General features: G+C 45.9%; 1 protein-coding gene across 1 annotated transcript; it reads left to right on the top strand.

The window, feature by feature from the left end:
• The first annotated feature begins 244 nt into the window (after positions 1-244).
• On the top strand, positions 245-7,429 carry LOC142842442 (protein canopy homolog 1). The gene is made up of 3 exons (XM_075959162.1): positions 245-1,122; positions 2,824-2,920; positions 6,665-7,429. The coding sequence occupies exons 1-3, from the start codon at positions 973-975 to the stop codon at positions 6,700-6,702; spliced, it is 285 nt and encodes a 94-aa protein (XP_075815277.1). The 5' UTR covers positions 245-972; the 3' UTR covers positions 6,703-7,429.
• Positions 7,430-13,229: the final 5,800 nt, after the last annotated feature.

Genomic DNA, 13,229 nt, shown 5'->3' with positions numbered 1-13,229 from the left:
TGTTAATTGCAGATCGGCTTTGCGGCCAGATGGCGGGGAAGCACCGGGACCCTTTGTGCGCCCTGAGCGCGCCTGTGAATGTCGCGCAGTCGTTGGCACCGGAAGGGTTCACACTGCGTGTGAAAAGGGACAAAGGGGGCTGGATATATCAACACTGCAGAAACCGAGTTCATTTGTCATGCAGCCCCTTTCAGCGCGGTTGTCATGCAAACTTCCTTCTTTGATCAGCAGAGGGTGGAGAGGGAGAAAGCGCGCAAAGCCGCGGGCCCGGCCGGGCGCCCTTGGCGGCTCCACGCCCCTTCCGGAAGGAGCCGCGGGGACCAGGCCTCCTGCACCTTGACCCGTCTAGACGCCGCACGAGGTTTTGTCTCGGTTTCCAAGGGCGCGGGGTGCTCTTTGACCCGCGCCCGGGGCGGAGGTGGTGGCACGGAGCCCGGCGCGCCCCGGCAGGTCCGGGAGGGAGAGGGGCGCCCGGGACGCGCGCCAGCTGTTCCCAGAACAAGCCCGGGCCTATGAGAAGCGCCCGGGGTCCCGCTACCTACGAGCACCTCGGCATAGACCCGGCACAGCGGCCGCAAGATTCCCGGAAGGCGAGGGGGGCAGCGCGACGTGGGATGGGCAGAAGTGTGGCTTCCCCAAAGAACTGATGCGCTATCGACGCCCCCATCTCCTCCCATTTTCTGTGCTTCAGCCTCCACTCAACTTTTTAAAATGACATCTATACGTACAGTTTCTAGACTGTTCAGTTTATTACTGTCCACTGACAAGCATATTGTTTTTCTCGCTAGAATTTAAGCTCTCTTTAAGCTACATAAAGAACGGTGCAGCTGCTTTCCATTGGGAAGCCGACCTTCCACGCATTCGCTGGACTCGCGAGTGCGTAGGCAAGTGTCCTGGCTGGTTCTGTTCTTCTTGTAGGTTCCCCTGGCCCAGTCCGAGGCGTTCCTAGTGGACCTTTTGGATAAAGTGTGTATGCGAATGAACGATTACCAGCTGGAGGACGACCCAGTGACCAAGCAGAAGTATTTCAGGAGATATGCTCCGAGAAAGGGAGACAAAATATACAAAGAATATAAAAAGTTCTTCTTTTATTCTGATGCCTTCAAACCTTTGAAATTCGCGGTAAGCACCCTCCTAAGAGTCTGTTGGGGTCTCCTTTTTCTTCCTGTGGCTACTCTTGAGCTGTTGATGAGCAGTGGACATTCAGGTACATTGACATGCCCCAGTGTCCTATGCTGGCCCACTGCTTAAGTCTTAACTGAAAGCTTAGGGATCTGGCTTGGGAGGCATCTCAGGGATCGTGGCAGCCTTCCGTGATCAGTGGGGAGACTGAAAGGGGTTTTATGGACGGTGCCCTGTGTCCCCTGTCTGGTACCATCTGCACATGTTTTATCAGGACATTCTGCTGGTGTGGGGTGACCTCACCCTGTCTTGTTTTGAAGGGACTGTGTCTCAGACTTTCACCTAAGGAAGGGCAGAGGTTGTGTTTTCTAGGCTGAAACCCTGAAATCCGAATGGAGGCCAAGAGTCCTTTTCAAGTATTTATAGCTCAGTGTTGGAGTGGTAGCCCCCAAGATCCTCTCCTCTATCCCCCACAGGCTTCTCAAGGAGAATGTTTTCCTCCAGTTAATTCCAGTTTTGTTGCTCGGGCTAGGCTACACCAAGCCTTAGGGTTAAGAGCACAATCCCACATTTCCTTCAGCATAAAGTTGATTTTACAACAACGTTGGCCTCTGGCTTAGTAGGGTGTGCCTGGCAAAATAAGTTGCAATGCATTTCCCCTTACTTAATGCTGTTGAGTCACACAGTGATGGGCAGGACTGTTTTTTTAAAAAATGCATTAAGTTCACACAGTGGCCAAAATGTCAGGCATGCTGCAATGCCAACATGGGGCTGTAGCTGACATTTGGAGATTTCATTTTAATTAAAAAGTGAGGGCAATAATTCAAGGCTAAAAGCCCCATGGAACCTGGATGGCGATGGGAGTGTGTTTGTCTTTCACAGGTTTTAAATAAACACATTATAGTGAAATTTAAATATTTTTGAATGCCATTTAAAATTCTTCATATCTTGCTTAATGAACTCAGAGATGGTTTGCAAGTCTCCAGTGGATGGCCATCAGTAACCCACAGTTCCAAAAAAGGCCGCCTGGTAGTTCTTGATGGGAGAGACACACTCCAGGCAGAATTGAACACTTTCAGACCCCACGGCAAATTTGTGCTTCCTCCTGCCTGAAGTGTGAACTTGTTTTATTTTTATTTTTTATTTGCTTTGGACAGCAAATGCAGGACTTGAACAGTCCTAAGGCTCTGCAGAGAAGCTTCCCCAGTGATGGGAGGTGCAATTGTTATGATGGCTGAGGAGCCTCACTTATCTCAAATTTCCAAACCACAAAGTGAGTTATTCTGTTAAATTGTAAGGAAGCTGATCCATCCATTTGCAGGAAATGTGGTCTTTAAAATGTTGAAGGAAATAGGAGAGGAAAGCTTTCGGTTCCTTCCTGTCTCCTGCTCTCCAGACTTCAGGAATAGAAACAAACATAGCCAGCCATTTTCTTTCCTTCTTCCTTTTTTCTTCTCCTCTTCCTCCTCCTGTGAGGTTTTCCAACAGAGTAATCATTTAGTTAAGTCTGATACAATTAGCATTCCTAGAGGAAGGTTACTCCTGTGCAATGATGTATCAAACCAAAGGGGCCGAGGAAAATGAACTTCCTTGGTTACATGCTTTCCTGTGTTCCACTACTAAAATGTCGCTAAGTCTGCGCTAATCAGGGGCCCTGCCCATGTGCCGCCGCTCACACGTGTTGCTATTGTGTTTCCGCAGTGCGAAGCCATCATTGAAAAGTATGAGGATGAGATTTTCGCACTTATCGCCCAGGAGGCACACCATCTAGCTGACATGCTGTGCAGTGAAAAATCAGGTACTGTGTCTGATGTAACACGTGCTCCCAGCCTCACTCTCCTGCTCTCTGCTCAGCTGCAGCCTAGCCAGACTGCCTCCCTGCCAGCCCAGCCGGGCTCAGCTCCCACTCAGCTTCTGGGAACAGGACCCCTGTGCCAGAAAGCAGAGCTGCTAAAACCCAGGCTGGAGTCTCCCCTGCTGACTTTCCTTCTCTGGTTTTTTGTTAGTTTGTTTTGTTTTCTTTTGCTTTGTTTTGTTTTTTAAGAATTCAGACTCAACTTTAGTTGTTAAGAAACCCACTATTTTTCAGAGCTGGGTGACCCCAAAGCCCATGGCTTTAATTTTAAAGTCCTAGATGTTAGATTTTTCTTTCCTGGCCCAGGAAGGGATGTGCTTTTAATAGCTTAAGTATTTGTTCTAACAACAGAAGGTGAGGTTTTTATTTTGAAAGAAAAAGCATGAAAGGTTTTGCTTGTTTGGTTTGAGGGTTATAATGAATATTTTTTTCCAGGTTCTTTCACCTAAGTATCTATACCTAAAACACTTTTTTCCTGTCTCGACATGTTTAAATAATACTTGCTTCATATTTTAGAGACTTGTATGCCTACTTAGAAGCTAAGAAAAAAAATGAGCAGAATGTTATCTACTGTATACCAAGGTGAAGCCTGTGATGGCCAGCCCCTCCTCGGTCTACTCGAACACACCTCTGCCCTCATTCTGACATGCTTAGACAGAGATGAGAACAGTGTGAGCCTGTTGAACAGGGCTTCTCAGCTGTCCTAGGCAGAAAAGGAGTGAGTTTATATGAAGACAATGGTTTGACCCTCTGGAGTGTCCTGTAAACCATGCAAAAGCTGCAGGTCAAATTCGGCAGATATTCACAGATGTGGTGCTCAAGTCCTTAAAGGAATATTACTGTGTGCTTATAGCTATATGTTGATGTCATTAAACGTTTCTAGATAAGAGGGCCACATACCTTACACTAACGAGACAATTTGTTTTCTCACTTTGAGCAGACAATAAGGTTGCTTTCTATCTAAAAGTCCATTTTTGTGGGAGCTTGTAGAAAAATGCAGTAAAATCACATCGAGAGGATTGTTTGATAGCCTGAGATGTTTCATATTGGTATATAATGATGGAATTGTGACATTCACACAAGTTCAAAGCCATACTTCCCGAAGAAAGGTTTTCAGTCATTTCAGTCGTGTTAAGTGCACATTCTGTAGTAGTGCACATACAATGAGCAGGGTTGGAAATCCGCTTGCTAGTTTTCCCTATAAATACCTAAAACAGCCCATGTCGCCTATGATGGACACCAGAGATGACTACATGAACACAGAGGCATTCCAGAAAGACCTGAGGGGTGTCAGCCACTGTCTCTGGGAGTCACTGCCCTGAATTAAGATTCTAGGGAGGGAAGACTGCTCCCAGGTCCAGTGATCTGACTCAGTTTCAGCAATGTTAGCACCCCCTCTTCATTTTCTGTATAGGCGTAATTGGAAATAGAAATGAAAATATAAGCGCGGAGGATAAACCTAAGAGGGACAAGTAGGGCTGCTGATGTAACCGCTCCTTCCTGCCAGCAGCTGGGTGTGCAGAGCCGAAGGCCGCTGCGGTGCTTGGGCAGCATGGTGGGTAGGAGCTCTTTCCGGCTGGGCTTCTTCACGAAGCTTGTGATGGATACAGCAGCTTATACCAAAGCCAAAAACTGGGGCAACTTCAGAGACGGAGCATTTTTGGCCCTACTGAAGCAGGCTAACACCGTGAAAGCAAGGTAGACCGTTCTTTCAGACTGACATAAATTATTGCCGGAAGAAGTTAAAACAACATCCAATGATACAGAGGCCAAGCGGCCAGCCCAATCTCTTGTTCTAGAGGCATCTCTTCTCTAAATAATTATTTGTATCCCTAAAAGCAATAGGCGAGTGTTTCCCCCGTTCTCAAGATAGCATCTTGTATGGAGTGTATACTCATGGAGTAGTTATTACCTAGTGTACAATTGCCTGACCTCCAACATACAAATAGGGAGTATGTTACACACACACACACACACACACACTCACACTCACACACCTCACCACACCGCAGGGCTAACCTGGGCTATGTGGACTCTGTCTCAAGTAAAACAAATTAGCAAATAAATCCCAGTGAACGCAAACGTAACAAAGGAGCGCTGTGATTTAACACAAAGGGTGGCTTCAGAGTCCCGTGCCATGAAAGGTGACATTCACGTCACAGAAAAACTCACTCCTGGTGCCTTAAAGTGTCATCTGCAGCTTGAGACTCGGTGTGTCCTGTGTTAGGCAACTGCTTTGCCGTGGCCTTATCTCAGCAGTGTAAACCGGGTCTCAGGGCTGTGTTCTGTATGTAAGTGTGTATATGGGGTGGAGAGTACACCACATGGAAGACGCCATCCCGAGAACTAAGAAACACTCATCTATTGCTCACAGGACGATAAATAATTATTTAGAAAATAGAAGTTTCTAGGGCTCAAGATTTGCTGGAAGCTTACTTTCCATACCTAACATACACACTGTCCATATGAGTTTTACTCTTTCCTGCTTTGTCTAGATTGCCTGCCTTTCTCTGGAGCAGAGCAGATGAGGACACAGTTCAACTCTTCAGTGTGTCAAGGCTCAGTCATTCGCCCTCACGCGCAGGCACACATGGGGAATGATGAGAAGGCCTGTCTATGTCACAGGGTGGCCGGGTTTGAATTATGAAGTACCACAGCCTTGAGAGCCTCATAAGTGCTGGTGTTACCTACTGGGTGGGGGAAGAGCTCAGTGAAGGAGGGTGCTGCTCGGATCTGTGGGTGCCGCTGAGTTGTCACGCACTGGGTAGAAGAAAGGTCACCAAGCACACTCTGCTCTTGGTGTAAGGTGGAGGAGCCAGGGTTAGTCCTCGTGTCTCTTTTTTTCATAGACAAAAGGAAAAAGAAAAAGAAGTAACTTCCCTGTGTTTTCCAATGACATCTTTTTGTGGCCTAAAACACCTGCATCTCCTGAGGGTCATTTTGATATCTTGACTGAAACCGTGATATGATATAGAACGTGACTCAAACTACAACTGTGTCCATACGAGGTAGAGGACACAAGGCTGTGGATCCTCTGCTGTCCTGGAGACGGAAGGAAGGGTCTAAATGGAAACCTAAGTGTGTTCTGTATTAATCACTCTGTGCTGATATCCAACCATGACACTTAGAAACATCTTAGCCACGGTGTAATAGAGCAAGGATCTAGAAATAGCCAACATTTAAGTGGATGAATATCCTTAATTTTATATGACTTCTCAACCCGAGAGGGAAAACTTAGATTCTAACCTCACATAAAAAATCATTACTCTCAAAGCTAGCATATTGCAAATAAGTCACATAGCTAAAGCAGTGTGAGTCAAAATAATTAGTGCCTCCCAAGGTCTCTGCCAGCATCTCACTCATTCTCACTGTGAAACACCCTGCTTGAATCTCCCTACAATACTCCCGCACCTGTCGGGGACCGCAAGCTATGCTTGATCCTGAAGACCAGAAGATGAGATGAGAGCAATTGGGTTGGCCTGTGAATCTTTCTGGAAGCTGGGCTCAGGATCCAGTGGGGGGTTAGATATGTGCTCCTTTCCACTTTTCCGTGTACTTACATTTATTATTTTTTAACAAGGAAAACTTTAAAATGTACTGCCACCGGTGTGGGCCTTCTGTAGAGGAAAAAAAACTACTCAGTGACCTGGGATTTACTCATTAGTGACTCTCTTATGCTTTTTCCAGATCTGTGTGGCACGCCAACCAATGATCCTGAACCCTAGGAGTGAGGAGTGGAGTCACCGCCCTGAAGGTCACTGTGCGCCTAACGTCGTGTGACTGCCGTGATAAGGGGTTTCATCTCATGTCCGCTGTACTTGTCTCATGCGTGATATTGGTTTGAAAATCTCTGATTTGGCATCATGACAAACCCCAAGTCATCTCTTAGGTGGAAAGGAGTTTATAAAACTAAACACCCCTCTGCATATCTGGACGGAAGCTGGGTCGGCAATAGAGCATTACATTTAGCTGTGGGGGAAAAAAGTGAAGCCATTTCTTAGAGTCAGTAGGGATTTAAGAGTGGGTATGAGTGTTTCATAGCAAATGTGTCTGACACGTCCTTATACAGTTTGCTTGTCTATAAAGAACTTGGTATGATTTCTCAAATATTTGTTCAACTACAAATTCAAGGCATCCACTTGCAACTAATGCCATGGGTTGGTTATTCTGGAAGGTTCTGTATGGTACTTGTAAATTCACTCCTTTCAATCGGAAATGGATCTTACAGATCTGGACACTCTTAAATTTTAGAACTTTATCCCCAAGATTCAGTAGAAAGAGCTGGGCGGTGGTGATACATGCCTTTAAATCTCAGCACCTGGGAGGCAGAGGCAGGCAGATCTCAGTGACTTTGAGGCCAGCCTGGTCTACAAAGTGAGTTCCAAGACATCCAGGGCTACACAGAGAACCTGTCTCAAAAAAAATTGGTTAATTCATTAAAAGTAAATTAAAAGATTTAGGTGCACAGCCAAAGGAGTGGGAATGGCTGGTGCTCACGCCGTCTTTCCTGGCTACACTGTACGTTCAGATGATTCCCAAGGCTACTCGTAGTGGGTTTCAAAGGATACAGCGCTGAGGTTTTTGTTTGTTTGTTTTTTGTCTTGCTTGACTCTCTCTTGGTTTGTTTTTCCCTCACCAATCATAGTGTGGAGATTTTCCTACTTTCTGATTTCTCACTCTCCTATGGGACTTTTATTTGTGTATTTATTTTTGGACGGGGAAGGAAATTCACCTTTACCACAGTATAACGAAATGTAGTAACAGTTACTGCTGCGTGTTCTCATTGTCTCTGCTAAATTTGCATTCAGTGGAATTGAACTTTAATTATTCAGCATGTGAGCATACAGGTTACACCTGTTTAATTAATGAAATTTTCATCGTCAGTGAGACTCGCGTGGGTAACAGGCAAATTTTGTACTGGAAGATCTAAAATGGTTGTTTATAAAACCATCCAGAAATTATACAATTCAGGTCATTCTCTGGGTTCCTCGGCCAGACTAATCCTTACCTTTGCAAAAATTTACCAAAATGAAGGAAAGAGATTTCTATTTTTTTCATTCTGCCTAGTATTATTCAGTCTTAATGTCACTTGTTTATCTTGGAACCTGAGAAAGTGTGCTTTTGCAATGTGTCTGTGGCTAGCGGTGTTATAGGCCCTCTGCAACTGTGAGATTCTTTGTTGCATACTATAACCCTGAGATTCTGTGCTCCACACTGTAACCCTGAGATTCTGTGTCCACACTGTAACCCTGAGATTCTGTGCTCCACACTGTAACCCCGAGATTCTGTGCTGCACACTGTAACCCTGAGATTCTGTGTCCACACTGAAACCCTGAGATTCTATGTCCACACTGTAACCCGGAGATTCTGTGTCCACACTGTAACCCTGAGATTCTGTGTCCACACTGAAACCCTGAGATTCTGTGCTCCACACTGTAACCCCGAGATTCTGTGCTGCACACTGTAACCCTGAGATTCTGTGTCCACACTGAAACCCTGAGATTCTATGTCCACACTGTAACCCCGAGATTCTGTGTCCACACTGTAACCCTGAGATTCTGTGTCCACACTGTAACCCTGAGATTCTGTGTCCACACTGTAACCCCGAGATTCTGTGCTGCACACTGTAACCCTGAGATTCTGTGTCCACACTGAAACCCTGAGATTCTATGTCCACACTGTAACCCCGAGATTCTGTGTCCACACTGTAACCCTGAGATTCTGTGTCCACACTGTAACCCTGAGATTCTGTGCTCCACACTGTAACCCCGAGATTCTGTGTCCACACTGTAACCCTGAGATTCTGTGTCCACACTGTAACCCCGAGATTCTGTGCTCCACACTGTAACCCTGAGATTCTGTGTCCACACTGTAACCCTGAGATTCTGTTCTGCACACTGTAACCCCGAGATTCTGTGTCCACACTGTAACCCTGAGATTCTGTGCTCCACACTGTAACCCTGAGATTCTGTGCTCCACACTGTAACCCCGAGATTTGTGCTGCACACTGTAACCCTGAGATTCTGTGCTCCACACTGTAACCCTGAGATTCTGTGCTCCACACTGTAACCCCGAGATTCTGTGCTGCACACTGTAACCCTGAGATTCTGTGTCCACACTGTAACCCTGAGATTCTGTGTCCACACTGTAACCCTGAGATTCTGTGCTCCACACTGTAACCCTGAGATTCTGTGCTACACACTGTAACCCTGAGATTCTGTGTCCACACTGTAACCCTGAGATTCTATGTCCACACTGTAACCCTGAGATTCTATGTCCACACTGTAACCCTGAGATTCTATGTCCACACTGTAACCCCGAGATTCTGTGTCCACACTGTAACCCTGAGATTCTGTTCTGCACACTGTAACCCCGAGATTCTGTGTCCACACTGTAACCCTGAGATTCTATGTCCACACTGTAACCCTGAGATTCTGTTCTGCACACTGTAACCCCGAGATTCTGTGTCCACACTGTAACCCTGAGATTCTGTGCTCCACACTGTAACCCCGAGATTCTGTGCTGCACACTGTAACCCTGAGATTCTATGTCCACACTGTAACCCTGAGATTCTGTGCTCCACACTGTAACCCTGAGATTCTGTGTCCACACTGTAACCCTGAGATTCTGTGCTCCACACTGTAACCCTGAGATTCTGGGCTCCAGACAGACAAGGAAGAGAAGATACAAGCAGGGAAGAAAATGTTATTTAAAGCATAGCCTGAGCTATAGTGGGAGATGCCACAAAGGAGGGGGGATGGTCTTTGTCCCTGTATCTTATTTCTGTAACCTGAAAGATTAACTTGGCCTTTGAGATAGGAAGTCTTTTTTAGCATTTTCTTACTTGGGCTTTCTTGGTAAATGTACACTAGAATGCTGTTTCTTAAAATTCGCCTCATGGGCTCAAGGCTGAGAAGCGACTCTGAGGAGACACCCCACCTCAGGCTCGGTTTCCTGGGGGGCCTTTATGCAGTCAGACTCTTCACTTCTCAAATTTTCCAAATTTGGATTTCTCACCAAACAGGATCTTGGATCTTACAGTGGTTTTGGGATCTGGTGACTCTTGTTTTTTCGTAATTCTTTTTTATATCAAGCTTGTTGAGCTCATGTGAATGCCTGTAGCTTACTGAGTTTCTGATTAAACCTCAATTTGGTTGAGAATTACCCAGAGCCATGGGTCTCTCTGCCTGCTTCTTCTGAGGTGCTTGCTTTGCTGGGGAATAATAGTAGGGGAGAGAAACTGTGTTGGCTGTCCACTCCCCTGCCTTTAAAATGATGCCAAATGCAAAATAAGATGCAAGGTCAGTGAGGGCCACTGCCACCACTAAAAACAAGCAAAAACAAAAACAACAACAACAACAAAAAATCCACCCAAACTGCATGATGAAAGTTTCTTAGAGTTGACAAAAATCAAGATAGATTGAGCTCAAAAAATAAATCATAATATTAAAATTCCTAGGAAGAGAGGGTGAACGGTAAAAGGCAAAAAGAGGAGATCCGGTCCGGAGAGTGTGAATTAAGCATCGCTTAAGCCTGGATCCTCAAAACCCGCAAACCGAACTGGCCAAGACAAGGTTCGTATCTTGGCTCTGCAGGTTGCTATTTAATAAAAACAAGCCAAGACTCCTGAACCTGTTTCACAAGAGAGCAAAGAGTCGAACTGAGCCACAGTCTCAACAGGAAACATCAACACTTAGACAAGTCCTAAGATATAGTCAGAGAGGGAGCTCAGCTGTGTTTCTCAGCTGGCATTGTGTTTATTCTTACTTGCATAGTTCGATGCAACAAACAAAGTTTAAACTGTGTATCAGAGGAGGTGGGATATTGAGGAAAGCCAATCTTTGATGCTTGTGTGGTCTGCTTTAAGTTTGACGCAAACTTGTGCTAATTGGAGACTTGGAAATGTTAAAGGCTGGGGCTGGAGAGATGGCTCAGTGATTAGGGGCTGGAGAGATGGCTCAGTGGTTAAGGGGCTGGAGAGATGGCTCAGTGGTTAAGGGGCTGGAGAGATGGCTCAGTGGTTAAGGGGCTGGTGAGATGGCTCAGTGGTTAAGGGGCTGGAGAGATGACTCAGTGGCTAAGGGGCTGGAGAGATGGCTCAGTGGTTAAGGGCACTGGCTGCTCTTCCAGAGGTCCTGAGTTCAATTCCCAGCAACGACATGGTGGCTCATCATGTGTGTGAAGACAGGTCACTCATATACATAAAATAAATATGTAAAAAAGGAAATGCTAAAGGGCAGTCAGCATGTAGCCTCATTTGGTACCTGGACACAGTAAAGAAGTACATTAAATCATTGCAATAACAATATACTTATGAGAACCCAGCGTGTTCTTATTATGACTTCCTGCCTACAATGTAGTTCTCTTTATAAGTTTATTTGCTTTTAGAACAAGGAAAAGGGTAAATAGAAAAAAATCAAATGCAATAAATAAAACCGATCTGCCCAAGAATCACCTAAAAAGAGCTGCAGGGAATGGCATTGTCCCACTGCCAGGGGGCTGTGGTCAAGCTTTGTCATTGCCTGCCCTGTGGTAAAGATAATAGTGATGGTGGTTGTGTAATATTGGTTGATCTTCCTATTGCTTCTTCATCACCAGCAGGAGGTTTGCCTCACAAGGGAAGTGTATGGAAACAGATTTGGAAATGTCAGTCAGGTTCACTCTGCTCCTGATTCACTGAGAAAGTCCAGAAGTGAGTAGAAGGATGGATTGTGGGTAGATACTTGATAGATGGATGGATGAATGGTGGATGGATGGACAGATGGATCGATGGACAGATGGATTAACGGATCTATGGATCAGTGAATGGACAGATGGATAGGCCTGAGAATGGATGAGTCCGTGGGTAGGTAAATGGATGATGGATAGATGGACGGGCGGACGAACAGACGGACAGATGGACGGACGGATGGATGGATGGGTGGAGGTTAGTTAGTAGGTAGGTGCTGGATGGATCAGTAGGTGGGTAGGTAGATGGATGCATGTTTCGGTGGGTGGATAGATAGATAAATAAGTAGAAAAACTAAGATACAAAGTTTAAAAAACGCAGGATAGTAAATAAAATTTGGACATGGGAAATGCAGGTGGAGCTTTTTCTGGAATGTTTTTAACTCCTTACAGAAAGCACAGCATTCCTATGCTTCACGTCTTCAAAATCATTTCTGAAAGAGAAAAGTGTTGAAATTACAACAGAAGTGATCCCATCTTACAACAGCAAGAGAGCTGCAAAATGTTTTCAGATACTAGCTTGCTGAAAACCAAAGTGCTGTGCAAGGTAGAATCCTGTAATGTTCCAGGCTCACAGGACACAGATCTAGAACATTCTGTCCAGTCTGCTGTCTCGTCCTAACGCAGCACAAAGCTGAAGCCTGACCAGCAACGCCAGTGACTGAGTGGGTGGTCTGAAATCAGCTGAAAATGGGAGACTGTGACCCCAAAGTGACACTGCGGTAACAGATTTCAATCACCAGTCTGGTGGGAGCCATCTTTCTGGTGGCATCTTCACCAGAAGACACTGGTGAAGCATTTACCAACCCCTGGGTTATGGAAGAAAGCACAACTCTAAGAGAGAGACTGTCTGGTCCTATTTAACGAAAAATAGGGAACGCTGATACAAATGCAGGTCCTACATAGGGTATCAGATCATTAGAGTAAAAGCAGATGCTTCAACTGCCTTAAATGAAATCAAAGCCCTGATGAACTAAGAATATCCTGTGTGAATATAAGCATTTTAAAATGACACTCACTAATGGTGGGCAAAAGATGGCCAGTTAGTTCCATCATTCCCCCGGTGGGTGATGGAGCCCTAGCCTAGAAAGCCATACCTGACCCGGGCTAGGGCTGGAGCCATGCCTGATCACAGGCCAGTGGTGCTTCTCTCGTAGCCAACTAGGAGGCTCGAGCTTCTTGTGGGTACCTGCCAGTGGGATGGAAACATCTTTCTTGAGACAACAGCACCATGCTGGGTGCGGACACCCAGGCTCTCAAGCAGAGGTGAGGGGCGGGAGTAGGGGACATGGGACTAAACGACAGAATACAGGTTCACGCTGTTTCTCAGCGTTGCTCTTCTTTCTCCCGGTGAGTGAGTCTCTCGGCAGGCAGATCTCCACTCCCATTCTTTTCCTATAGTTCCTGTTGATTGATGCCCAGACAAGGTCATTTCCTCCTACAGTCAGGACAGGAAGTCAGGATACCTGGGGATCTGTCACAGCCCTGCCCACAGCACAGTAGAGAGTGAGGTCAGCCCCGTTGC

The sequence above is a fragment of the Microtus pennsylvanicus genome, unplaced genomic scaffold (assembly GCF_037038515.1).
Source record: "Microtus pennsylvanicus isolate mMicPen1 unplaced genomic scaffold, mMicPen1.hap1 Scaffold_94, whole genome shotgun sequence".
Classification (NCBI taxonomy): Eukaryota; Metazoa; Chordata; class Mammalia; order Rodentia; family Cricetidae; genus Microtus; species Microtus pennsylvanicus.
Note: the sequence above shows the minus strand (reverse complement) of the source record. Positions and strands in the feature narration are given on the sequence as shown.

What these genes read in the sequence shown, in the direction of transcription:
- LOC142842442 (XM_075959162.1), top strand. Translation starts at nt 973, where the DNA reads ATGCGAATGAACGATTACCAGCTGGAGGACGACCCAGTGACCAAGCAG. An exon ending in TCAAACCTTTGAAATTCGCG is followed by an intron (nt 1,123 to 2,823) that starts GTAAGCACCCTC and finishes GTGTTTCCGCAG; the next exon opens with TGCGAAGCCATCATTGAAAA. An exon ending in GCTGTGCAGTGAAAAATCAG is followed by an intron (nt 2,921 to 6,664) that starts GTACTGTGTCTG and finishes TGCTTTTTCCAG; the next exon opens with ATCTGTGTGGCACGCCAACC.